At 41.5% G+C, this 27,157-nt stretch overlaps 1 protein-coding gene across 3 annotated transcripts in view; it reads left to right on the forward strand.

Moving 5' to 3' along the window:
• The window catches only part of cep164 (centrosomal protein 164), a 134,061-nt gene that overhangs the window by 38,444 nt on the left and 68,460 nt on the right, over positions 1–27,157 (forward strand). For all 3 annotated transcript variants that reach the window (XM_033049722.1, XM_033049720.1, XM_033049721.1), the window contains 3 exons: positions 9,354–9,521; positions 14,075–14,185; positions 16,355–16,432. In XM_033049722.1, the coding sequence (XP_032905613.1) occupies positions 9,354–9,521; positions 14,075–14,185; positions 16,355–16,432 (357 nt within the window). The remainder of the gene's footprint in view (positions 1–9,353; positions 9,522–14,074; positions 14,186–16,354; positions 16,433–27,157) is intronic.

The following is a 27,157-nucleotide window of genomic DNA, read 5'->3' on the forward strand; positions in this document are numbered from 1 at the left end:
AAATTTTGTTTCCACAGCCATACAAACAAAAACAATGTCCTACAGACATACACACAATTAAGTTCACACAAACATCCATCACAGTGAACCCACTGTGATGGAAGGCAAAAGTCTTTTCTCTCCCCTGCTCTCCATGTCTCTCCCGATGTCCAAGCCCCAGGCGGGTGATGATAAGTCCCACGGCCATTTTAGGCCGTGCCAGAAAGAGCACTGGTGAGCTTACTAATCGCAAAGGGACTGGCAGGTCAAGGAAGACCTCCACAGCTGATGATAGAAATATTCACTCTATAATAAAGAAAAATCCCCAAACACCTGTCCAACAGATCAGAAACATTCTTCAGGAGTCAGGTGTGGATTTGTCAATGAACACTGTCCGCAGAAGACTTCATGAACAGAAATACAGAGGCTACACGGCAAGATGCAAAGCACTGGTTAGCCGCAAAAATAGGATGGCCAGGTTACACTTTGCCAAGAAGTACTTAAAAGAGCAACCACAGTTCTGGAAAAAGATCTTGTGGACAGATGAGACGAAGAATAACATATCAGAGTGATGGCAAGAGCAAAGTATGGAGGAGAGAAGGAACTGCCCAAGATCCAAAGCATACCACCTCATCTGTGAAACACGGTGGTGGGGGTGCTATGGCCTGGGCATGTATGGCTGCTGAAGGTACTGGCTCACTTATCTTCATTGATTATACCACTGTTGATGGTAGTAGCATAATGAATTCTGAAGTGTATAGACACACCCAATCTGCTCAAGTTCAAACAAATGCCTCAAAACTCATTGGCTAGTGGTTCATTCTACAGCAAGACAATGATCCCAAACATACTGCTTAAGCAACAAAGGAGTTTTTCAAAGCTAAAAAATAGTCAATTCTTGAGTGGCCAAGTCATTCACCCGATCTGAACCCAATTGAGTATGCCGTTTATATGCTGAAGAGAACTGAAGGGGACAAGACCCCAAAACAAGCAGAAGCTATTGATGGCTGCAATACAGGTCTGGCATCACCAGAGAAGACACCCAGCAACTGGTGATATCCATGAATCGCAGACTTCAAGCAGTCATTGCATGCAAAAGATATGCAACAAAATACTAAACATGACTACATTCATTTACATGACATTGCTGTGTCCCAAACATTATGGTGCCCTGGAATGGGGGGGGGGGGAGACTATGTATAAACATTGCTGTAATTTCTACATGGTAAAACCAAAATGTATAAAAATGGCCTTTATTAAAATCTGACAATGCACTTTAACCATGTTTGATGTTTTTCTATTACAAATCTGAAATTGTGGAGTACAGAGGCAAATGAATAAATGATGGGTCTTTGTCACAAATATATTATGGAGGGCACTGTATTTTTAGTTTTGGAAAATTATATATATTATCAGCATAGATTAAATTTTTAGCTTGATTAGGCATCATTAGTGCAGCATCATCAAACAGCATTAATCCTTTCAGTCCAGGCTCTGAAATTGACTTGCTGTGCTGCTTCATAAACCTAGAGCCACAAAGCTGATAGAGTATGTCAAATAACATCTTTCCTTTACGACATACAATTTGTGATCCTCAACTGATTAACAATCAGTGTGCGATTTGAAAGCAGTGTTCCTTCATTTGATCCTATCCTCAAAATATTCTACATCCCATGGTCAGTTATCCATTTGCAAAATCTGCCATTTCCTGGATATATTTTAGAAACTCCATTCTTGTAAGCACTAAAATCACAAGTTTCTTTGGCACTGCTTGCTGCTTGCTATGGTACAGTAAAACACAGCATTGTCTGTCGTAAAGAAAACTGAATTTGTGCTAACATATTTGTAGGATGAACGCTGTTACATTATGAGCTTCAGCAATCAGTATGAAATGAGATGCTATTTAATTAATCTTTATTTAGTGGTCCAAGCTTTACTGTGTACACAAGAACGAATAGAATTCTAATTAATTTAGAATCGTGTATATTGCTGAAGCTTGTAAAACGTATTTGAAACCGTTGCAACAAGATTTCTAAATAGATTCAAACATTACTACACAGGAATGTTTATTGTAAACTGTTAAATTGTTCTCTTTTCCATTAGTATTTTTGAATATAGTCAATTCAGTTTACAATAATAAATTAAACTGTTATTTATCAGAATTTTACTCTCCCCAAACTCTGATGTCCTTGGACACACGTCATTTTGTAAAATTGACCCGAGACAACTTGAGAGTGCAGATCGTGTCATTTTTTTAAACTTTACTGGGGGACAGTGACTGCTTTTTAGCTTTGCATCATGATGTGACTGAGATGAATACCTTAGTCTGGACTCTTTAGTCTTGAGATGAAAAGTCTAGGCAGATACTCCCAATGAAACACTATTTGGGGATTGGGGGAGGGGGGGGCGTTAAGCCGAGACAGCTTTTGGTCTTTCAATTGAACATAAAGTTCCATGATACAATAACCAAGCCAAGCAAATTAATTATCCCCTGTGACCTAGCCAATATTTATCCCTCCCTCAACAAAATATCAGAATAAATTATCTAGCCATTGTTATGCTTTTGTTTGTTGTGTGACATTTTTGTTGTTTGATGTGTGAAAATTAGCTGTGTAGTTTTTTTACATTACAATGCCAACTATACTTTGGGTGTACTTGCCAGAACAAGTATGAAGAATGCTATAGTCGTACATGTCCACCATTTGTGGCTGGTTGCATTCGCTCTACACACACTTATCAGGGCAGCAGGATCTAGAGAGTGACTAGGTCTCCATTAGCAGAAATGCCTTTGACGTGTACTAGGAGGCAGTTTCAGCAGTGTACTAGAGGCATTTCAGTAGTTTCTAGATTTCTCGACAGTTGGTGACATCAAAGATCTGTTAAAAGTTGGCCGCCTGACCAAACTGAGCCATCGGGGAGGACCGGGGGAGGAGGGCCTCGGTCAGGGAGGTGACCAAGAACCCGATGGTCACTCTGACAGAGCTCCAGAGTTCATCTGTGGAGATGGGAGAACCTTCCAGAAGGACAACTATATCTGCAGCACTCCACCAATCAGGCTTTTGTGGTAGAGTGGCCAATCGGAAGCTACTCCTCAGAAAAAGGCACATAACAGCCTGCTTGGAGTTTGCCAGAAGACACGAGAAACAAGATTCTCTGGTCCGATAAAACCAAGATTGAACTCTTTAGCCTGAATGCCAAACGTCACGTCTGGAGGAAACCAGGCACCGCTCATCACCTGGCCATTACCATACCTACGCTGGTGGTGGCAGCATCATGCTGTAGGGATGTTTTTCAGCGGCAGGAACTGGGAGGACTATTCAGGATCGAGGGAAAGATGAACGCAGCAAAGTACAGAGAGATTATTGATGAAAGCCTGCTCCAGAGCGTTCTGGACCTCAGACTGGGGCGGAGGTTCACCTTCCAATAGAACAAGGACCCTAAGCACACAGCCAAGACAACGCAGGAGTGGCATCATGACAAGTCAGTGAATGTCCTTGAGTGGCCCAGCCAGAACCCGGACTTGATCCCGATAGACCATCTTGGGAGGGACCTGAAAATAGCTGTGCATTGACGCTCCCCATCCAACCTGTCAGAGCTTGAGAGGATCTGCATAGAAGAATGGGAGAAATTACCCAAAGACAGGTGTGCCAAACTTGTTGCGTCATACCCAAGAAGACTTGAGGCTGTATAATCGCTGCCCAAGATGCCTCAACAAAGTACTGAGTAAAGGGTCTGAATGTAATGTGATATTTCAGTTGTTAGTTTTTAATTTGCAAAAATTTCTATACACATGTTTTCGCATTTTTATAATGTGGTATTGTCTGTAGATTGATGATTAAAAAAATTATTTGTAATCAATTTTAGATTAAGGCTGCAACGTAACAAAATGTGGTGAAAGTGAAGGGGTCTGAATACTTTCTGAATGCACTGTATAGTCCAACAACAAGCCATGACAGATGCAATACCATTTGGCAGTCAGTACATCAGCGCTTGTTCATAAGTCTGAGACTTACTGCAATTTGGACAGCTCAAAGCTGAACCAGCACCTCTTGCCAGCAGTATTTTCCCCAATAAACCTCCGTTCTCCGTTTTTAATCCGAATATTTGCAGAATTTGGTATTTATTCTTGATTTCCGGCCACGTTGTTTATTCTTAATGTACAAGATTTTAGATATTGTGGTACTGCTATTGTCACCATAGCTGACACCGACTGAATCAAATCGACTTTCAGTATATCGTATGTATTACCTGTATGTGCATCTGACAGTGTATTTTTAGCCTTTTTGATGTAATTGTCTGGTAATTGCAAATATTGATTTTAAATGAGGTGTAATATATGGTAGGTGCTAAATAGTAATGAATAATTATAGGAGAGTAATTTCATTTCAGAGTTCCATTTGTAAGCTGCAGGAACATATTCCAAGTGAATCGCTGTAAAAAACCTATCAATGAGCTTCTAGTTTGAAGTATATTCAAGATTCAAGAGAGTTTATTGTCATGTGTCCCAGATAGGACAATGAAATTCTTGCTTTTCTTCAGCACAACAGAATATAGAAGGCATGAATACAGAACAGATCAGTGTGTCCATATACCATTATATAAATATAGATACACACATGAATAAATAAAACAGATAACGTGCAAATAAACAGATAATGGGCTATATACTATAATAATGGAAGAAACTGTTAAAAATAGATATAATTAATTAAATGGATCAACTCCTTTGTGAAGGTGAAATACTATGCTACCAACATTATATCACTGTAGTTACCTCCTGCTGCCAGTGATAATTTCGAGCCTTGTAACTCTCCTCGTTGTGTTTTTGGGGGCCTGGAAAATCTGTAATCTTGTCAGACCAGAGGTTGTGCAATTATGTTTCAAATAATGGAAATCTTGGCAAGAGGCAGCTATTGTGAAGGTGCACATAAAATGCTGGAGTATCTCAGCGGGTCAAAATTTACTCCAGCATTTTGTGTCCATCTTCAGTGTAAACCAGCATCTGCAGTATCTTCCTACACATTGTGAAGGTGCAGTTGGCTTCATGATGCTGAGGTAAGCGCAGTCAGCATTTCTATACTCGAATGATATGCACTAATTCTTCCTGAAGACAGGGCCCAGCTAGGCAGTGGTTGCATCCATGCTTGAGAAGCTTTCTAACACTTATTTTCTCAGTATATGGAATCTCTCCAGAATTACAAAAACGCGTGAGGTAGGAATGTTTTTTCTAGAAAGCTACTTTAAATTACGCCACAATTTCTGGATGAGCTGACAAATTATGAGAGACAATGTTTACTGAACAGAGAAATGGGATCCTTTTGTGGTATAGGAAACAGAATTGTGCAATTGTTGGAGTGATACTTGGATGTTGCATTTGGGTGGTCTCGCATTCTGCGTGGGAGGCACTGAAGAGCCTCTCTAATCTGAAGTCACCTTCCTCAAGAAGGATGAAAAAATAAGGTAGTTCAATGGTGTGGTGAGATAAATTTGGCTAGATGATGGACACTAGGCATGGACACTGGCACAGAGTGAGGAATAAAACACACTTAAGGAGTGAGAAAGTTCATACTCGTGTAGGAAGTCGTGCTAAAAGCGATGGTGGGCCATGTTTTGAAGTGCACACGTGTGTAAACTCAAGGTGACGAATAAGGCTGATGAGCTGCAGGCACAAATTGCTCTTTGGGAATCTTACACAAAAGTGCTAACGAACACCAGCTGCCAGCTAAGAATGGAATCAGGCACTTAATATTCTGAACATTCATGTGCACAAGTTAAGAGGGAAAAGATTTTCGAGTGACATTATTGAACAAGGATGATGAAGTACAAGAGAGAAATGTCTGATGGATCAGGAATAGAATCCATTTTGTAGTGTTAACAAGTGAGAAGGATGCAAGAGGTAGGGCATAAAATGGTTTAGGGGCACATTGGTTTAAATACGGGTGCTTGATATTCCCTGCTCCCACTCCCACGCTCTTGACAGAGTTTTTGGAAATCTGAACACAACGGTTAGGGGTATGCAATATTTAGTTGGAGTACTATTTTAGTGGATACTGGACAAACACTCAGATAATTGTTCCAAGCGCAGAGTTCTGTTTCCAATGAATTATACTGACACCAGTCGGGATAGTTCAGAATTAGGTGAGCAAATGAGCTGGTTCTGCAGATCCATTTTGCACATTTATAATAACTGATGGTTTTGTGAAGGAACGGAACAAGAAGTTGTTGCAATCATTTGCCCATTTTATTCAAGATTTTCTCCCTTGCCTGCTCCTGAAAAACAATTCCTCACAATTGGAATCAAGAATCAGAGGACATCGGTTTAAGGTGAGAGGGAAAAAACTTAATAGGAACGTGGTGGGGAAATGGAACGATCTGCCAGAGGAGGTAGTTGAGGCAGGTAGTATAACAACATTTAAAAGACATTTGGATAGGTGCATGGGTAGGAACGGTTTAGAAGAATATGGGCCAAACACTAGCAGGTGGAACTAGTGTAGATGAGGCATCTTGGTCGGCATGGGCAAGTTGGGCCAAAGGACATATTTACAGTGCCCTCCATGATGTTTGGAACAATGACCCATCATTTATTTATTTGCCTCTGTACACACTTTGAGATTTGTGATAGAAAAAAATCACATGTGGTTAAGGGCACATTGTCAGATTTTATAAAGGATATGACTTCAGTTTCCGTTTTTCCATGTGTAAGGGCAGATTGGTAAATGTCATAATGCCATTGCACCCCTTTCCATCTCGCCAAAGGACACCTAACTCTGAACAGAGGTTCAACTCACACTGATGTGTCATTGATTCATTATCTAACAAAGCTATGTTCCCAAATGATGCTTTTCTCCTGTGGGTTGTTATGCCAACATCAATGCCCATCTTCATTTAGTTGAATCGTAATAACAACCCATTGTGTAGAATACATTTCCAGAATTGTTTTTGCAAGATTGAAGGGACTTAAAATGTGATAAATTAATTGCTCCACATATAATCCAGAAGACAAATTTAAAACAGTCTGCTGTAGGAAAAATTGGACTGCAGTATTTTAATGGATTGACTGAATACTGAATAATGTACTGCCTAGCCGTGTAATTACTGATCAAATTGTCTAACTCCAACCCTCACTTCTCAACATTTTATCTGGGTTATGTTTCCGATCTGTACTTGTGAAATATGCTTAACCTACTTAGAAAATGTTTCTTTGCTTTATCCAGTAATGAAGCAATTTAACCCCATATGTTGCTGAGCCAGAAAACCACTAAAGTTCCACATTCATCCTTGGACTGAGGCAACTTGCCTCTATCGTGGCAACAATAGAGGACATTGTAATTAGCAATGTCCCAGCACTCTCAGGTTAAATAGAGAGAAATTAAGCAGCATTTTTCCACAGACACTTGTTCGAGATACTACTGCATATGAAATAACAATATTGCAGCTGCTGGCAGATAAAGTAAAATTGGAAATGGTGGAAATGCTCAAAAGATCTAACAGGACTGCATTACATCTGTGGAGAGAGAATATGTTTCCATTTCAGATGAAAGACCATTGATCAGAGTATGCATATTTATATATATATATTGATTAAAATAAATAGTTTGCCTGTCCTGCTTAGTTCCTCCAGCATTTTGTGTCTATCTGAAACAAATTGCTATTTGCGTTTGATCACACCCAAGCAGGGAGCTATTATCTTGGGTGAAAGTAGGGTAGTCAAGAGCAAAGTGACTAATTCAGACCTGATAGTTAGCAAACCGATGATGTGACCTACTGGGCAAATCCAGCAAAGCTTTGGCCTAAGTATGTGTGATGAATTCTGAATGTTCATGCAGTAACAGAGATCTATTTGGAAACATGTATCTATCTCAACCCTCTGTGTGTCAGTAGTGATGATTTAGTCTCTGAAATATGAAGGGATAAGGAAGCATTCCCCAGAGTAAGAACAGGTTTCAAAGTACAGATTGGACGAGCCATAATTTTGAATGTGCCTTTCGACTTGAGAATAATGAGGTGATGAAGCAGCCTATTTGATATGGTCATTTAGCAGATTGATATTTGATTTAAACATTAAGACTATTAATCTGTGGCACGAGTATACATACACTGCATGGACTAGTTAACCATGTAAACGGAAATGGTTCTTATTCATAGTGTTTTATTTAATGGTGGAAACACTCTGCAGGTTAGGAAACATCAGTGAAAAGAGAAAAAGTCAGCACTGATGTTGGTTGATTTTCTGGCATTATCTGTTTTTATTTCAAACGAGCAGTTTTATTGATTTTCAACTTTTGCTGTCAGTTTTCCATTTCACAATAAGTGGTTAATAAAAAATGACAGGTGTCAGAAATCCAAACTAAAACCAGGAGATACTCCACACAGCAGGATAGTGAAGAAAACAGATGATTTAGCATTTGGGTTTAATCGATAATACAACTTATTGATTACAGAATGATAGTTACTGTACTGATTTTACTTCGACTTCAATTCAGGCTGTAGAATTCAAGAAAAACAGTCAATTGTGTTTGCCATAATGTGCAAAACTTCAGAGGACCAGGGAGGTGAGTTTTAACTGCCGCGAGTGTAGGTCGGAATGCAAGAATCCGCGATAGCTCAGCAATCAATGTCTTGCAAGTGTGTAGGACTTCCAGGAATCCAGTCTGCGCCAGAGATTGTTTTATAATTGTGAAAACTGTGCCCCATGTAGTGACGATTCTAAACAATCCAATGTAGACAAAAATGCTGGAAAACTCAGCGGATGAGGCAGCGTCTATGGAGCGAAGGAATAGGTGACGTTTCGGGTCGAGACCCTTCTTCAAGTGTCTGAAGAAGGCTCTTGACCCGAAACTTCACCTATTCCTTCGCTCCATAGATGCTGCCTCATCTGCTGAGTTTCTCCAGCATTTTTGTCTACCTTCGATTTTTACAGTATCTGCAGTTCTTTCTTAAATTAAACAATCCAATAGTCAGTTCAAGGATTCTTTGTGTTCAGTTCAGAAAATAACTTCTGAATCCTACTTCAATGCAGAGCTTGCAGCATGTGCATGCAATAAGGCAGGATCAGGCTTTACAATGAGTTTCCCTTTATCGTTGAATAGCCTTGTGAATTGAAGTCTTCCAATTCTTCATGAGTAATAGGTATAGGTAAATTCTTTGTATGTTTTGTATAGTGTCTGGGTAGAAGTTAATGTTGTTGGGAACAGATGGTAGAAATATAAGTGTTTTCGGTTTGTTTGGTTTAATATAGATTTTGGTATGGATATCATTTAACAGCACGACTTTAACACATTGGTACTAGGTCACATACTTCTAAGCTTTCTATCGTTCATTTTGTGCAATTGTCACAATGCTATCATCCGTGTCTCTATCTTTATTTTTCACAGGCACTGAATATTCCACCGATGCTGGTGATGGCACCTCAAGGAAGCCTTGCTCCACTTCGTGGCCTTGGGGAGTTCTCAGCAAGTACGCTCTGTGGGTCATTGGGCAATACATCTGCAACTACCAGGGGGCTGATGAAGAGTTCGCTCGGAAGTCCTCCCACATTTGGGGTAATAAATGCCAGATTACATTGTAGGTTGATTTTTCAGAGTTAGAACTATAAACTGAAATTAACTATGAATGGCACTCATAACATAGGGCGGCACAGTGTTGTAGCTGAGAGAGCTACTACCTCACAGCACCAGAGACTTGTCATTGATCCTGACCTCGAGTAGTCTGTGTGGAGTTTGCACATATTCCCTTTGACTGAGTGGTTTTCCTCCGGGTGCTCTGGTTTCTACCTAAGACCGCACCATCTACAATACTGCCTGGAGTGTCAGGCTTGGTATTTGTACACAAATCTCACATGACAGATTTGAATTTGGATCCTTTTGATTCAAAGGAGAGCTTGCTACCAACTGATGTTTTACTTTTGCCAAAGTTAGACCAACCATTCTTCTCTCAACTTTTGGCTGCCTTCAGCAGCATTGTCCTTTTCTAAAAAAGTGTGTAGCTTTATTCATACTGAGCTTCAATTACTGCTTCTGTTTGAGGAGTCTTGGACCAGCTTTGGCTCTGCTTGGGGCCTCCCAATAATACCTACCTTGCCGTAGTAGTAGTAGTAGTAGTAGTAGTAGTAGTAGTAGGCCCCCCTCGGTCATGACTGACCATGGGTGATGCATCCTGGTCGGATGCAAGCCTGGGCGATGCCATATGGAGGACAGGCTGTTGCCCATGCAGCACGTCCCCCCTCTCCATGTCGCTGATCGATCCAAAGGAATAGTAGGGCCGTTACAGTTTGGCACCAGCGCTGTTACAGGAGCTGCCAGAGCGAGGTTGTAGACAACGACAAACTGCCTTAGGGGCTCCGACTCCGGGTTTTCTTGAGGTTTACTCCTGGAGCCTTTTCCATGACTGGATATGGCCACAAGGCAGTGGAGGTTTGAAATCAGAGTTTTCCCTCCTAGATGGACTGCCTTCCCAGGCTGATGAGCCCCATCTGCCCGAGACTCATGGGGGTGGGAGGGTCTACCTTCCCGTGCAGGTCTTTAGCACCTGCCCACTGCCCATGTACAGAAGCAGTATGAACAAACAGAATGAAAATAATAAATTCACCCCAGAAAATACCATTAGTTTAAATTTTCTTCATGATTAAGTTTGTGTTGAGCAACGTTAAGAAAAACAGGTGACATTTTATGATGGCTGAGAACAGGATGCAAGTGGCAATGTGACAGAATGATTAAAGTGGGAGCTTTAAGATCCATAGGGCCAAAGGAATTTTGTTGTTTAGATAGACTGTGCAGCGAACATAACACAGGATGCTACCCGCTCACCTACTCACCTGCCCTCATCCGACCCCAACCCCCACCCTTGCCGTGTGTTCTCCATCCCCCCCTGACTTCCCACTTTCTGATACTGAACGGTCTGTCCTCAGCAGAGGCCTCACCTATGTTCCCCTATTCCCCCACCTCAACAAGTTCAGAGTCCACCACGATGTAGAGCTCTTCTTCCGTCGCCTCCGCCCCCGTGCCTTTTTTTCTACGGGAAGGGAGTCCTCACCACCCAGTGATGACCTCTTCTCCCGTCTCCAACGAACCCCCTCCTCTTGGACTCCCCTGGATGGCCCTCTACCTTCTTTAGAGCTTTTCATTTCCAACTGCCGGTGTGAAATCAACTGCCTCAAGTTTTCCACTCACCTTACTCACTCCTAACCTCTCTCCACCCCCCCCCCCCCCAATCACTCTGCGGCAACCCGGACTGGATAATCAAACCTGCCAACAAGGGAGGTGCTCTGGTAGTCTGGCGCACTGACGTCTACCGGACTGAGGCCAGGCGACAACTCTCCGACACCTCCACCTACTTATCCTTGGACCATGACCCCACAGACGAGCAACAGGCCTTAATCTCAAGCACCATTACTGATTTAATCACTTCTGGCTCTCTGCCCTCTAAAGCCTCCAACCTTACCGTTCCCCAGCCCTGCATGGCCCAATTTTATCTTCTCCCCAAAATCCACAAACAGAGCTATCCTGGCAGACCCATTGTTTCTGTTTGTTCATATCCCACTGAGTTAATTTCCACATACCTCGACTCCATCCTATCCCCCCCTGGTCTAATCCCTCCCTACACCTCACACGCTCTTCTCCTCAATGACTTCCGTTTTCCAGGCCCCCACTCCCTCTTCTTTACTATGGATGTCCTGTCACTCTACACCTCCATCCCCCACCAGGAGGGTCTTAAAGCCCTCCGTTTCTTCCTCGACCCCAGAACTGGCCAATTTCCGTCTACCAATACTCTCCTCTACCTAACCCTTACCCTCCTTACCCTCAACAACTTCTCATTCGACTCCTCCCACTTCCTCCAAATCCGAGGCCCTTGTGCACTCGCATGGGCCCTAGCTATGCCTGCCTCATTGTTGAGTATGTTGAACAATCCCTGTTCCAGGCGTACACTGGCCCTATCCCTGAACTTAACCTCCGCTACATTGACGACTGCATTCGTGCTATCTCCTGCACCCATGCAGAAATCACTGACTTCATCAACTTCACCACTAATTTCCATCCTGCACTCAAATTTCAATTTCACTCCGGTAGGCGGCGCGACTCTCGTCAGCAGCGGCCTCTGCAGTCCGTCTGCGTTTTTATTATTTTATGTCTATGTTTTTATGTAGTTTTTGTTAATTTTGTTGGGGTATGTGTGTGGGGGGGTGGGGGTGGTGTGGGGGGGTTGGGGGTAACTTTTAAATCTCTCCCTGCACGGGAGACCCGACCTTTTCTTTGTCGGGTCTCCGTTGTCGTTGGGGCTGCAACGAGGAGCGGCCTCCAACAGGAAGACCGGGGGCTCTGGTGCCGACTACTCACCTCACCGTCGCGGAGCTGGCCGAGTCCAGAGCGGGTGGAGCTGTGGTGGACGCTGCTGCGACCCGACCCCCGGAGATTCGGTGGCTGCAACTGCGGGTTTGGCGGACGACGGCACCGGGAGCCCGCGGGTCCCTGGAGGGAGACCGCTTTTCGGGGCTTCCGCAACGGCGACTTCTCCCGTTGCGGGGTTGAAGAGCTCCTGGAGCGGGGCCTTACAGCACCGCCCCGCGCGGCTTGGAATGGCGGCGGGTCTCTGCGAGCGCACGTCGGGGCTCTAACACCAAGACCCGGTGCGCGACCTTGCATCACCCGGCGTGGTTTTAATGGCCACGGGACAATCGCCATCGCCCGCCGGGGGCTTTGACTTCGACTCTGACATCGGGGGGGAGAGTGCAGTGGAGAGAGAAGTTTTTTTGGCCTTCCATCACAGCAATGTGATGGATGTTTATGTAAATTATGTTGTGTCTTGGGTCTATTTGTTTGTAATGTATGGCTGCAGAAACGGCATTTCGTTTGGACCTCAAGGGGTCCAAATGACAATAAATTGAATTGTATTGTATTGTATTGTATTGTATAAATTCACTTAGGCCATCTCCGACATCTCCCTACTGTTTTTAGATCTCACCGTCTCCTTCACAGGAAACAGACTATTGACCAACATCTACTACAAACCTACTGACTCCCATAGCTATCTTGACCACACTCCACCCCACCTCCAAAGGGATCCCACTACTGGCCAAATCTTCCCATCACCACCCCTTTCTGCTTTCCCCATAGACCGTTCCCTCCGAAACACCCTGGTCAACTCGTCCCTTCCCACTCAAACCACCCCCTCCCCAGGTACCTTTCCCTGCAACCGCAGGAGATGCAACACCTGTCCCTTTACCTCCTCCCTTGACTCCATTCAAGGACCCAAACAGTCTTTCCAGGTGAGGCAGAGGTTCCCTTGCACATCCTCCAACCTCATCTACTGTATCCGCTGTTCCAGGTGTCAACCTCTCTACATCGGCGAGACCAAGCGTAGGCTCGGCGATCGTTTCACTAAACACTGCCGCTCAGTCCGTCTTAACCTACCTGATCTCCCGGTGGCTCAGCACTTCAACTCTCCCTCCCATTCCCAATCTGACCTTTCTGTCCTGGGCCTGCTCCATTGTCAGAGTGAGACCCAGCGCAAATTGGAGGAACAGCTTCCCATATTCTGCTTGGGTAGTTTACACCCCAGTGGTACGAACATTGACTTCTCTAACTTCAGATGGCCCTTGCTTTCTCTCTCCATCCCCTTCCCCTTCCCTGTTCTCCCACTAGTCTTACTAATCTTACATTCTATCTTTGTCCTGCCCCCTCCCCTGACATCAGTCTGCAGAAGGGTCTCGTCCTGAAACGTCGCCCATTCTTTCTCTCCAGAGACGCTGCCTCACCTGCTGAGTTACTCCACCATTTTGTGTCTACCACAGGATGCTTTAATACACTTAAGAAACCCTATAGAATTCTAAAATGTGACCTTTTTAATATTAAATCTAGGAGCGGTTGTTGAGGTTTGCAGTCTCCAGTTTTCTGATTTTGTTAAAGCAATTTAATGAAATATTCAGCAGAAGCTATCAAACTGTTGTTCTACCATTGTTTTCTGTCAAAAGAAAACTGGTCTGTATTGGCGGGCATTGTGTAATTATAAATGTAATCCAAGTTTGATAAAAGGGTTTAAATATTTCAACACAATGTTATTGCCTGCCTAATAACCATTTTGTTCATATGTGGCACTGAAGATCCCTAAAACAGGTGGCCTTACAAAAGGCATCCTGGGAGCACTTGAAGAGAAGATATCCCTGAACCTAGCTGATCTCAGTGAGGATGAAGAAGACTTGAGTGGAGAGAAGGTAACTACATTAGTGGAATGGATATAATGCCAAACTAGCTGTTGACATTGATTGACTGTATGCCAAGCCCACTGAGGCAAATAATGAGGTTAAGAGAAGGAAAATGTGAGGCAGTAAGATCATCAGAAAGGCTATAAAAAGGCCACCAAAATGAGAGGGGATCTTATTGAAACATATAAGATTATTAAGGGTTTGGACACGCTAGAGGCAGGAAACATGTTCCCGATGTTGGGGGAGTCTAGAACCAGGGGCCACAGTTTAAGAATAAGGAGTAAGCCATTTAGAACGGAGATGAGGAAACACTTTTTCACACAGGGAGTTGTGAATCTGTGGAATTCTCTGCCTCAGAGGGCGGTGGAGGCCGGTTCTCTGGATACTTTCAAGAGAGAGCTAGATAGGGCTCTTAAAGATAGCAGAGTCAGGGGATATGGGGAGAAGGCAGGAATGGGGTACTGATTGGGGAAGATCAGCCATGATCACAATGAATGGTGGTGCTGGCCCGAAGGGCCAAATGGCCTACTCCTGCACCTATTGTCTATTGTCTAAAATGTCCTTAAATACCAACTAGAAGAAAGCGAATCTTACATCGTTGGCCAAGCCTGGCTCAATTTCCACATGATGTGGTGGTTCATGCGACCTATAAAACGGCCCAAACAGTTGTAAAGAATAAAATTACAAATGAAAAGAGATCATTGTTCCTTAAAGCAATCCATGAAAGACAATATTTGCTGACATCGTCCAAAGCCAAAACCAAGTTTTTTTAATAAGAATGCATTGAATGAAAAGGGATAGAACTTTATCTTTAAAAGACTGTAGATGGGTTTCAGGATGACCATAGGAAGACCTGCCAAAGCTTCTGCTTTCATATTTTGCCATTTTATGGTCTTAACATTTTTTCAAGGCATCCTGTCTATGTAGCTTAGAATCTTGGTGCCACCCCCTCACCTCCAACGATGCACGTGGCCCAGAACCCCTCCTCCCCCATTCCCCTCAAAGGATGGAAACTGTTGAGAATTAATACTCCTGTCCCCTTGCTATCCCTCATTTTGCATGTTCCCCGGCTCTCTCTCCTTTCTCCTGCCCTCTCACCCCCCCCCCCCCCCCTCCCCTTCCCTTCACCTGCCTCCCTCGTTTTCCCCTCCATCTGCTCCCTTGCTCTCCCTTTCCTCCCCTCACTAACTCTCTTCTGCTCACCCCTCCCTTCTACTATACCATTTCCTTTTTGCTGGCCTCCCTCTGTTTTCCTTCCAATGATACTGGCATTCCATCATTATTTTATAATGCAATTAAAATTGCAATTAACTTTTGGAATTGCACAATTGGTGACAATTTTCAGCAGTCCTAATTATGTTATAATGTTATACGTGTTGATAATGTCATGTTGTGCAATGGTAATAAGAAACTCAATAACTGATAAAAACCTATTTTGCAATTTTCATCAAATAAACTAGTCAAAATAATGCATTTCAACCGTCATACTTTTTATACCTTGATTTTACAGTAATGTTATATTTTGAACGTATTTTTCATAGCCAAATTTCTTATGCTCTTTTACCCAAAACAGGTTCAAAATAGGTTTACCAGTATGTGATTTGCATTGATTTTTTTTTAAATTAATGTTCTCACTTATTAACATCCTATGTTTCTTCCAGTATATAATGTTTGAAAACTCATAATTCTGGAAAGATTTCACCTGCAAGTATTTGTAAGTGGTGCCTGGATATGCAATAGTGTTTGTGATAAAGTTAAACAGCACAGCATTGTGCTCAATTTTCTTTTTCAGATAAAAAATCAGGAAGAGAAGTGTGGAAAGGCCACTTGGTTTAAATTCTGTGCCATAGAGATGAATGTGGGGTTTTGCCACTGGACCACGAGACAAGTAGTGAACCTTGATCAGACGGTTCTTATGAAAAATAAGTTGTTGGATGATGTTTCTGAATGTTAATATAAAAAACATTATTCATGCATTTGGCTTGATGTGGCTGGGGATGGCGTTTGTGGTCAAAAATAGCATCTTTCAAACTGATTTCAAGAAAGGTATCTTGACTATTGCTGCTTAGTTCTGTGTTATTATTAATATCCTAGAAAAGCATGTTAAAGAAGATGCTAGATGATTTCTTTGAGAATTTCATATCAATAAAGAACTCTTCAAATAATTTGTTCCCATAGAGTGGTCCCAATACTGCTCAGCTTATGAAAAACCTCCACTTAGACGTGGGATCCCTTGGCATTGGTTTTGAGTACGAGGTAAGTCAATGTTTCAGTTTTTCTTTTGAAGCCCAACCTCTCTATCAGAAATCGAAATCTGATTGTATTGTCTTAAATTTAATTTTTATTTTATGGAATCATGGAATTATTTTATGGATGAGATTTTATGAGATTCTTTCTAAAGTCACAGTCCAAGTACAAAGTCCACAAAATCCCCTTAGTCCCTATGCAGGATCAGATTGTATGGAATCTTTATAAAAATTATAGATGATCGTGGGAATCTGAAATATTGAAACATTATGTTGCAATAGCTGCTGATATTTGTCCTTATTCCAATATGTTGAAGGACTCGATGGCTTTCTCTAACCTTTTCCCAATCCCTGCTTTTGGTGACCTAATTTTCAATCAAGTTGCTTACGTAATAGGGACGCGAGAGACTGCAGATGCTGAATCTTGAGCAAAAAATACAAACTGCTGAAGGAATTCAATGGGTCAGGTAGTCTCTGTGGAGGGAAATGAACAGTCAACCTTTTGGGCCTGAACCCTTCTTCAAGATGAGACTAGAGATGGGGGGGAAGATGGGGGGAAGGGGGGTAGCTAGTTGAAAGAGATGGGGGGAAGATGCGTGGCAAATGTCAACAAGTTCTCCACCACCTCGTCCATCCACTCATCTCCCAACCCCATCTTCCCAATTTTTCTCTCCCCCCCCCCCCCCCAATCATACTTATCCTCTCGATCAATATTTCACTCCCCACTTTCCTACCTTATCAGATTCTGCCATTTGCACCCTTTGGTCTGCTCCATCCCCTTCCTTTCCCCCCAGCGGACACATCTGCCGACTATCCTCTCTTCAGCTGGACCCACCATCACTTGCTGGCTCTTTCCCCAGCATACGGTGCCTTATCTGTTGTTTCTCAAACCGTTTGTTCTTCTATAACAGGCACAGTATAGACCTGCATCACAAATGCTGAATTTGCCAAGGCTGAATACAACATTAACGATAATGTGAAACCAATGACAGGCGGTGTTTTAAGTTAATAATTTATTTCAATTCCAATAGCGTACTAAACCACATGAATCCAGCTTCAGTTATAGAACTCAGCAAATCCACAAAACAGCCATTTCTAACGTATGGGAAGGAATGCCATTTTAAAATAATAAATACTGATAATGTTATTATTTTGCTTTATGCTTTTCATTGCTTTGCAAATATTGCCTGGAATGTCCAATTGTTTGACTATTTCGATTTTGTTGTTGTTATTTATTCCTATTTTGTCTTTACTTGTTCGGAACAAATAAACAAATAAATAAACAAATACATAAATAATTCTGATATGTTTTTGGACTTTAGAAGGTAGAATGCTGAAAATTGGATCAAGCCATTAAACTAATTTGGCAGCAAGAATCTGGTGCTAAAATAATTTACTTTGAATTCAAAGGAGCAAACTAGCTTTAGTTGTGTGTTCCGTGTACTGAGCAGTGGAGTTGTATACATTAAAAGAAGATGAAGCAGACAGTGACAGCATGGGATCTGCATGTCAGCTTGATTTAGTAATATTGTGTTTGGCAAGTTTTATTTGCTTCCTAGGAACTGATTACTGACAAAATGCACTGGGGGTAATTATCAAACCTACTCATTAACTTTAAAAGATTATATATAGAGTTCCATTTCTGTTGAGAAGCTGAAAATGGATATTGTTAAGTGAAAGCTTCATTGTGGGTAAATAAAACAGATTTTTAAAGATGCCCTCAAGAACTAGAAGATTTCTTATTCGCTACATCACTCCATGAGCCAAGCTGTGCTCAGTAAAAACACTACAAATTGTAAAGCCCATTGGGGCAGAAATAGCCCTGACTTTAACCAAGGTGTGAATGGTTCCATGTGATAACTAACGCATGATTGCTTACAATTGCTTTTTATTCTCTCTTGCCCTGAAAACAATTTTGGACCAAAACTTCCAGAAGAGGGCAGTAGGACACAACTGGGAAACATTGTTCAAATCGGCCACTGTCTAACCCACGGCTTTGAGAGTTTGCCATCTGTTGTTTGTGCAGCTTTTTAGATAAAAAGGAGAACAAAGTCCCATCATAATCAATATACATTTGTTGTAGAGTCAAGCAAAGCCAGTTGCCATTTTACCTTCCTCCCCTTTACTTTGTGCTAATAACTGCCATGTCCGACTCTTCTTGTTGCGTTTTGTTGTAGCTACCTTGTTTGTCAGTTCCAACTTTATATACTATCGGTTCGTAGTAGCCACAGATTATTCAGCACTGTGGATATTTTTTTATATTTAAGTATATGTGTGTCATTGTTCCCATCAGGAATTAAGAAGTGTACACCATCTTCTAAGATACATTATTTTATCTTGCTATTTTGGTGATTTTGATTTGCCAATTGAGGTCTGTATCATAAGTTCTTTGAGGCTTCAAGGTGTTCCCATCTAAAAAGGCCCTTCAGTATGTTTGAAAGATACTTCTGGTATTCACCTCCCTCCCTCTGTCCTTGTGTACTTTCTGTTCTTTCTCCCTTGCTGTGCTTTGATCATGAAAGGTGGTTGTATCCGGAATAGCAGACAGTGGGAATATAAAAGTGAAGGAAAAATTGAGAATGCATTTATTAGAGTACTTCTTTGTAACAAAGTGAAAATGTAGTTTTAAAGTGTTTGTTTTATACTGGGCCACTTCCCCCCCCCCCCCCCCCCCCCCCCCCCTCTCCTGGGTGCACTGTACTGCTCTTAAATCAGACATACCTGTCTATCCAGCTCCACTGGTGATATCAGGGCTGCATCTGTCCTTGTAGCATCTCTTTCCACATTACAAATTGTCTTAAATATCTCTCTGACATTAACTTTTACAAGCTATACTGATGCTATCCCCCTTCTCAGTATTGATCCTCCCCACCCCCCCCCCCCCCCTCCTCCAAGCAAAACACCCTACACAGAGCTGTATCTAGGGGATCTTACTACATTAAAGGCACTACATATGTGTGTGGTGTTGTGGTCACGGTTACACTGAGGATTCCTGCTAGGAATGTGTACTCATCATATCTTGTCAGCAAACTTGAATATTGCTGAGAATATAACAACAGGTGCAGTGTCCAGATAAACCACATCCAATAACCACATCCAATATCCATAATATCCAATACCTACATCCAATATGTAGTTTGTTTGGAATGGATTATATTGCAGGTTTTCAGAGTTTGGTGGTATTCATTTTCTTATGTTATGTTCTGTGTACAACACAGTTTGTGCAGTGGATAACCCCTCAATACTGGAAGCTTGTATTAAATGCTGCAAACAGCAGGTAAACCTCTTCAATCAGGTCTACACCAAATAGTGCCCACTGACAGAGCAATCTATATTACTATCCCCTTCATAGCAGTAAAAGTTGATGAATAAAGCCACAGCCATCAGTGAGTTGGATGAATTATTTCTGAATTTATATCTATTGCTAACTTGAGGCTAACATTATGTTCAAGTAATTCATTGTATGTTGAATCTATATGGTGGCACATATCTTACATGAATAAGATAGAAAATATTATTGATTTTACTGTGATACGAGAGAAAATAGGTCATAGCCTCAGAATCAAAGGATGTTCCTTCAGGAGATGAGGAGGAATTTCTTTAGTCAGAGGGTGGTGAATCTGTGGAGTTCATTGCCACAGAAGGCTGGAGGCCAAGTCACTGGATACTTTTTAAGGCAGAGATAGAGATATATTCTTGATTAGTACGGGTGTCAGGGGTTATGGGGAGAAGATAGGAAAATGGGGTTAGGAAGGAGACATAGGTCAGCCATAATTGAATGGTGGAGGAGACTTGATGGGCCGAATGGCCTAATTCTGCTCCTATCACTTATGAACATGAAAAGCAAAGCAAAGAGCAAACCCAAAGAGGAGAGTTTAAAAATGCTCATCAATAGCTTGTACCCAAAAATGCATTAGGAGTTTATTAAAGAAGAGAGGGGTTAAAAAGTCCAATTCATTTAGAAAGGGAGTTCCATTCAGTGGTACCCAGGTGGGTTTTGTACAGCCACCGGCTGTGTACAAAATACTAGTCGAAGTTCAGATGCATGACAAAAGAAAAATGGAAACTGTTTAATCAAAAATGTACATTTGAAGTATGATGCGCTGGTTGACCTGGACCAGTATTAGCGAGCAAAGGTGTGATGTGTGACCTGTTATTGTATCTATTACACACAGTAGGGGTGTGGGTAAACTGTAGTTTGTAATAGGTGAAGAATGCCAGATCATTAGGACGCAAACTCTGGAGATGACAACGGAAGGTTTCATTAACAGAGGGTAAAACTAAAGGTTACAAGAATTAGGTGTGAAGAATTTATAATTCAGGAAAATTCATATTTGCTTAGTAATTTTATACAGCCAGCATAATCCAAAGTCCCCCTTAATCGGTTAATTACTTGTGATGCCGACTTTAATGTTTTCGGGTAAATATCTGTGCTGGTTTCCATATGGCAGGACCCATAAATGTCAATTATTTGATGGTGTTTGTTGAGAAAGGATGTTACCTCGGACAGATGCCAGGAAAACATTGTCAAAGTATTGCTGGATTGAATTTTGCAATTTGAGTAAGCAGATGGTGGCTGAGTTTAGTGTCTCATCTGCAAGATTACATTTCCAACAATGCAGCATTCCTTCTGCGTTATATTGAAGTAAGGGACTAGAATATTCCCTCACGCAGGCAGAGGCTTCTGAACACAGTCTTCAGACGTGGATCATTTTTGATCTCCCTACAATTCTCTCACTGAGATTCTTAAACCTGCTGCAACTAAGAATCCTTCCATTGACTAAAATATGTCAGTTCAATTGATAATGCAGCTAATGTTTCAATGGTTTACCTCGGCACAGCATTGGCTTTGAAACTCCATAAAGTATTTTGTTTTTACTGAATCATGCAAGAATTAAGATAACCTAATTACTATTTGATATAAAATAATTTATGTGCCATAAGTAATTATCTCAATTGTATTTCTGATGCTTCTGAATCACAACCCAGTCAAGCATTGCGTAGACTCTTGTTAAATATTGTTAGAGGTCTAACGTAATGAGAGGCAGAAAATAGTTGGACTATAAGTCTTGTGTGTATTGGCACAATTCAAGGCACACGGTATCTTATTTAAGTTGTTAGGTTTTTGGGATTTTTATTGTGCCTTTACCTTCGTTAAGAAGGGTTAATTTTTGTATCTAACATCAATCAACAAAGTTTATAGCTATGCGGTAAAGGACATTTATCTGATCTCATTAATCATATCTTTACATTCACTTACACTATTTACATTATATCGGCATAGTGCCGTCTTTTCATTCCATCTGCGATATTCTTAAGAATTTATTACACAGAGCCCAGCCCCTCAATACCCACTGGCAAGAACTGTGAACACCTGTGTTTCTCCATCAAGGCTTTGTAGAAGCTGTACCTAGCTTTAATACATCCCTCAGCACCTTGCATGGTTCTAGTCTGTGGCAAAGAATGATTGTTAGAGATCTGAAAGAGGAGTGATGGTGGGCTAGATGGTTGTTTGCTGAGAAAGAGGGAATTGGAAAATGGGCCTAATAGTCTGGTATCTCACAGCACACCTCAGCTGTGCTAAAAAAGTGGCTTGAAGCTTGCACAGCCTCTGACTTTAATAAATTCTAAAAAGGCTTGCAATAAATCATTATACATGAGAGACAATTAACATTACTAAATATGTAAATTAGTATGGAAATAAGCATTTAATATTCAAAGGGATTGTCATTATAATTTTAAATGCATTTCTGCAATTGAGTCTGTTGACTGACTTTGGTGTCAATTGTTTTCTTCAAATTTGTTTCCTACAGAAAAATATGATCGTGAGATATATGAAAGACAATTGCCCAGTATGGTTACTGGTGGCTTATTGTTCTATTTGATTTCTGAATTCAGTGCACAACATGTATAATTTAAGACGTTTGTTGAGCAGTGGCTTTTAAATGTTGATGTAAGCAAGAACAAAGCTTGAGTGGTTTAACTGTAATTTAAATGCTTCAATGTTTTTAATGTGTGCCATGAAGTGTATTGGAATTGAATTTTCTTTTACTCCTTCCACTGAAGACGGCTGTCATGTAGATAACAATGTGTGAGAGAGAGAGAGAGTGTGTGTGTTTATTTGTCATATGCACCAGATATGAACCTGAACAATGACATTCTTACTTGCTGCAGTGATGCTACAGGCATATTAGACGCAACTTCATTGAATATACAACAAACAAACAAACAGTTATTCTAACAGGCCGTGGTAGTGCAAAAATACAAATGATGTAGAGCAACCGTAGTGGAGTGAAGTGTGTAGTGGTTCAGCAGGGTTGAGCTGGGCTCATGGTTAGACTTCTGTCGGGTGGTTCATGAATCTGATGATTGATGAGCAGAATGGCCCTGTCCCACGATGCGAGTTCATTCAAGAACTCTCCCGAGTTTAAAAAAAAATCAAACTCGTGGTAAGCACGGAGAATGAACGTAGCGGGTACGTCGGAGCTCGGGGACGTCTCTTAGCGGCTCGTAACGCTAACGGCAGGTACTTGGGAAGACTCGCTAATGGCAGATAAGCTCGGGAAGACTCGTGAAGATTTTTTAACATGTTTAAAAATGTCCACGAGAGCCCCGAGTACCGACGAGCGGCCATTACCATAAATCTCTGAGTTCGAATCAGGGCAAACTCGGGAGAACTCTTTGAATGAACTCATACAGTGGGACAGGGCTTTAAGGCTCCTGTACCACCTTCCGGCAGCAAGTCGGGAGTGTGGCCGGTGTATTGTGAGTCTTTGATGATATTAGCGGCCTTCTTGAGGCAAAGCTCCTTGTAGATTCCTTCGATGGTGGCGAGGTAAGTACTCGTGATAGACTGGACTGGACTTTCTGTGGCCTCCTTCATTAAGTGTTTGAGCGCCCAATTGTTCAAGTGTCTAGTTGTGTACTGATGGATATCAAATAATACAAATGCCATAAGAAAAATAGTTATGATTAAATTGTTTCTGTAAGGTTGTATATCCCTCACTATTTGGTCGCTAAGTATTAATGTTGGGAGTAATCACATGTCAGCAATGTTTGAGGCATTTGTATAAGCTTGGAAATCTTATCAGGCCTCAGATGTCCATCATCTGTGCCCTGATATCAGATTAATGGCATTGAATAACTATAACTCAGAGGCTCCAACTTGTTTATTTCTATTTTATATATATTTGGAAGCAGCTGCGATTACTTTCTTGGTTCTTTTTCTCCAATCACATCTTGTATCCAAAGACTGGAGTACTTGGGATGCCCTTCTGTATTAATTGATAAGATTCATGATTGAAAGAGAGGATAGATGTGATAACTCCAAAGGAATTTTTTCCATATATCAATATCTTTTGAAAATCAGAAATGTATGGTATTGAGAGAAGATCTTTTGATTCAAGATGACTATCCCAGCCAATAAAGGTGCTATTTAAATGAATCTTATTTCCCAGGTCTTTGTCTGTACCTTGTTGATTATGGTTCTTTGGTTGCTCATTATTTTACATGTGATGAGAGTTTCTGCCTCGCCATCCTCTCAGGCAATGAATTCCAGATTCCCACTATTCAATAGGTGACATTTCTTCCTCAATTCTTCTCTAATCCTACCACTGTCATAAATCCATGCCCCTGAGTGTTGACCTTTCTGATAAAGGAAATGGATTTATGCCGACCATTCTATTAGATGTCACATCATTTTATGCACTTCAATTAAATCCTCGCTCAAGTCATTTATTCCAAAGAAGTGTTTAAGAAGGAACTGCAGATGCTGGAAAATCAAAGGTACACAAAACTCCTGGAGAAACTCAGCGGGTGCAGCAGCATCTATGGAGCAAAGGAAATAGGCAACGTTTCGGGCCGATACCCTTCTTCAGTCTGCTGCACCCGCTGAGTTTCTCCAGCATTTTTGTGTACCCTATTCCAAAGAAGTCCTCTCCAGCCTACCTACTCTCCTCACAGCAATTCTCAAACGGCAGCAATTTCTTCTTGCATCTCCCCTGCACCCTCTCTAACGTTGGCACATCCTTTGGTGTGCTGCCCATAACTGTAATCTAACTTGTGGTTGATTCAATTCCAGCATGATGTTGCTTTTAATAATAGATCACTTATATTTATATCACACTGGGCCCCATTTATAAATAGCTTTGATTGGAGACAGTTCTGTGATTTAATTTTGATGCTATCAGTTTATGACTTCGGAACAATGTGCTTATTTTCCGTTCTTAAAAGGGAATTGAAACTGCAAATCTGCCATTCTAGTTATGAACCTAACATCAGTGGAAGCCTGGTAATACCAGCAACCCCCCTCTGCCTTCTAGAGGCCTGACTCCAGATGTTTCAGTTCACTCTTTGCTATTTCTGCTATCTATTAGACTGTACCACAGGTTTTGTTACTTTATCTGGATGTTGTCAGTTTATTTACTTACTGAGGGAAGGTCCTGTACACTGCATGTGGTAATAAAAATATACAATTTCACAACCTGAGGTGCGCCCATTTTCTGTTCCAAGAACAGTGCCTTGCATTTTTATGCCATCTGTAACCAAATAAGGTATTATAGGTAGACACAAAATGCTGGAGTAACTCAGCGGGACACGCAGCATATCTGGAGAGAAGGAATGGGTGAGGTTTCGGGTCGAGACGTCTGAAAAAGGGTCTCAACCCGAAACGTCACCCATTCCTTCTCTCCAGATATGCTGCATGTCCCGCTGAGTTACTCCAGCATTTTGTGTCTACCTTCGATTTAAACCAGCATCTGCAGTTCTTTCCCATACATAATGGAAATAGGCCATGTCTGCGCAGACCTGTGTGCACCCATCCATAAGAATCCAGCACCTGCTGTAGTTTCAACGTTTTAAATTCTGTTCATGACTCTGCCTTCACCACTCTCTCAGTCAGTTCATTCTAGGTACCTGACATTCTGGATGAAAAAGGTTCCTTGCAAATCCCCTCTACAGTTCTTGTCCATTACCCTCAATAGTTCTCTAGTAGTTATTGTTCAATCTGATAAGGGGAAAAGATTCCTGCAGTCTACCCTATCTATCCATACCTCTCATAATTTTAGGTATCTCAAACATATCCCTTCTTAATCTCCGCCACATCATGGATAACAGACTAGTCTTTGCTCATAACTGATATGCTTCATTGTTCGTAACTAATGTGCTCCATCCTAGTGAATCTCTGCACCTTTCCAGTGCTATCACATCTCTCCTATTGTGTGGTGATCAGATCTGTGTGCATTACTCTAGCTGAGATCCAAGCAATGTTTCACAAAGTTGGAGCATAACTTCCCTGCTCTTGTACTCAATGCTTTGACTAAGGAAAGGCAGCATCCCCTACATCTATCTCCTTAACCACATGATTTAAGATTGTCACCTTGCTACCTTCATTAATTTTTGCTACCTTCATGAATTTTTGGGCTTTTGTACCAAAGCCCCTCTTTTCCTCAATGACATTTCTAGCCTCTTTTCACAGGTTCACAAGTTATAGGAGTAGAATTAGGCCATTTGGCCCATTGAGGCTACTCCGCCATTCAATCATGGCTGATCTCTGCTTCCTAATCCCATTTTCCTGCCTCCTCCCGATATCCCATGACACCCATTCTAATCAAGAATTTGTCTATTTCTGCCTTAAAAATATCCACTGACGGCCTCCAAAGTCCTCTGTGGCAATGTTCCATGGATTAACTACCCTCTGACGAAATAAGTTTCTCCTCACCTCCTTTCTAAAACAGAGTCCTTTAATTCTGAGGCTTTGACCTCTGGTGGAGCTACCAAGAGATGGGTTGTGAGGCAGCAATGTGAGCAAGTTGGATGTGACCAATACATGTGGAACATATTACCATATCTTCACATGATGGTTGCAAGAAGAATGTGCTGAAAAACTATTTTTGAGCAAACATTCAAGCATGGGTAGAGTGTTTATTACATGAGATTCCTTGGGTAATGTTGAAGAGGCAGGCAAAGAATGAAGAGGCTTTCTGCTCAGCCAGACAAAGGGAATGAGCAGTTGTACATGTACGTTTAGCTAAGTGAAGGTGCTCGTATCTTCCCTTTAAGTGTGATTGACTTTCTGTTTTCAGACACTCATATGGGAAGAGTCACAAAAGATCATAAAGTCTCCAGCTGGGGAGAGTATCCATGCCAAGAATGATTTTTAAGGAGATGCATTTTTCTATGCATGACCTGGCAACAATAGCATTTGCTTCCTCTGCATTTATTCTGAAACATTGACTGTTAGAGTAGAATAGGGATCTGTGAAGCCACTAATTGCTTCTTTAATTTCCAGCAGTTTTATATTATTTGAGGCATGTGTGTAGATACTTTTAATATTGCCTTACTACTCACAGGGTTAAAGATTGTATCTCCACTATATTCTCCAGCTGTGGTACAGATGAAATACCACCCCTGCTGGCAGAACGAATCGGGTAACAGTAATTAGATTTTCCCCTCTGGGATTCACAAAAAGCAACACCAAATTAATTCCTGGTTGCTTGAGCAGTTTAGTAATTATCTGAGGTGTATGTGTGAGGAAAAAAAAGAAAATGAAAGAACTCAGCAAAATCTTTTAACATTAGTGCTTTAGAAAATATAACTTGTCAATGATTTAGTTGTGCCAGTCATATTGCATTTTCTGCACTAACCAGTGTTAATGCATTGATTGCAAGTAAACAAAGGAAAAGTAATTTTGATTCAATAAGAATTATCTTTCTAGTTTACTACAGTTATTTCATAG

This window comes from Amblyraja radiata, chromosome 33 (assembly GCF_010909765.2).
Source record: "Amblyraja radiata isolate CabotCenter1 chromosome 33, sAmbRad1.1.pri, whole genome shotgun sequence".
Taxonomy (NCBI): Eukaryota; Metazoa; Chordata; class Chondrichthyes; order Rajiformes; family Rajidae; genus Amblyraja; species Amblyraja radiata.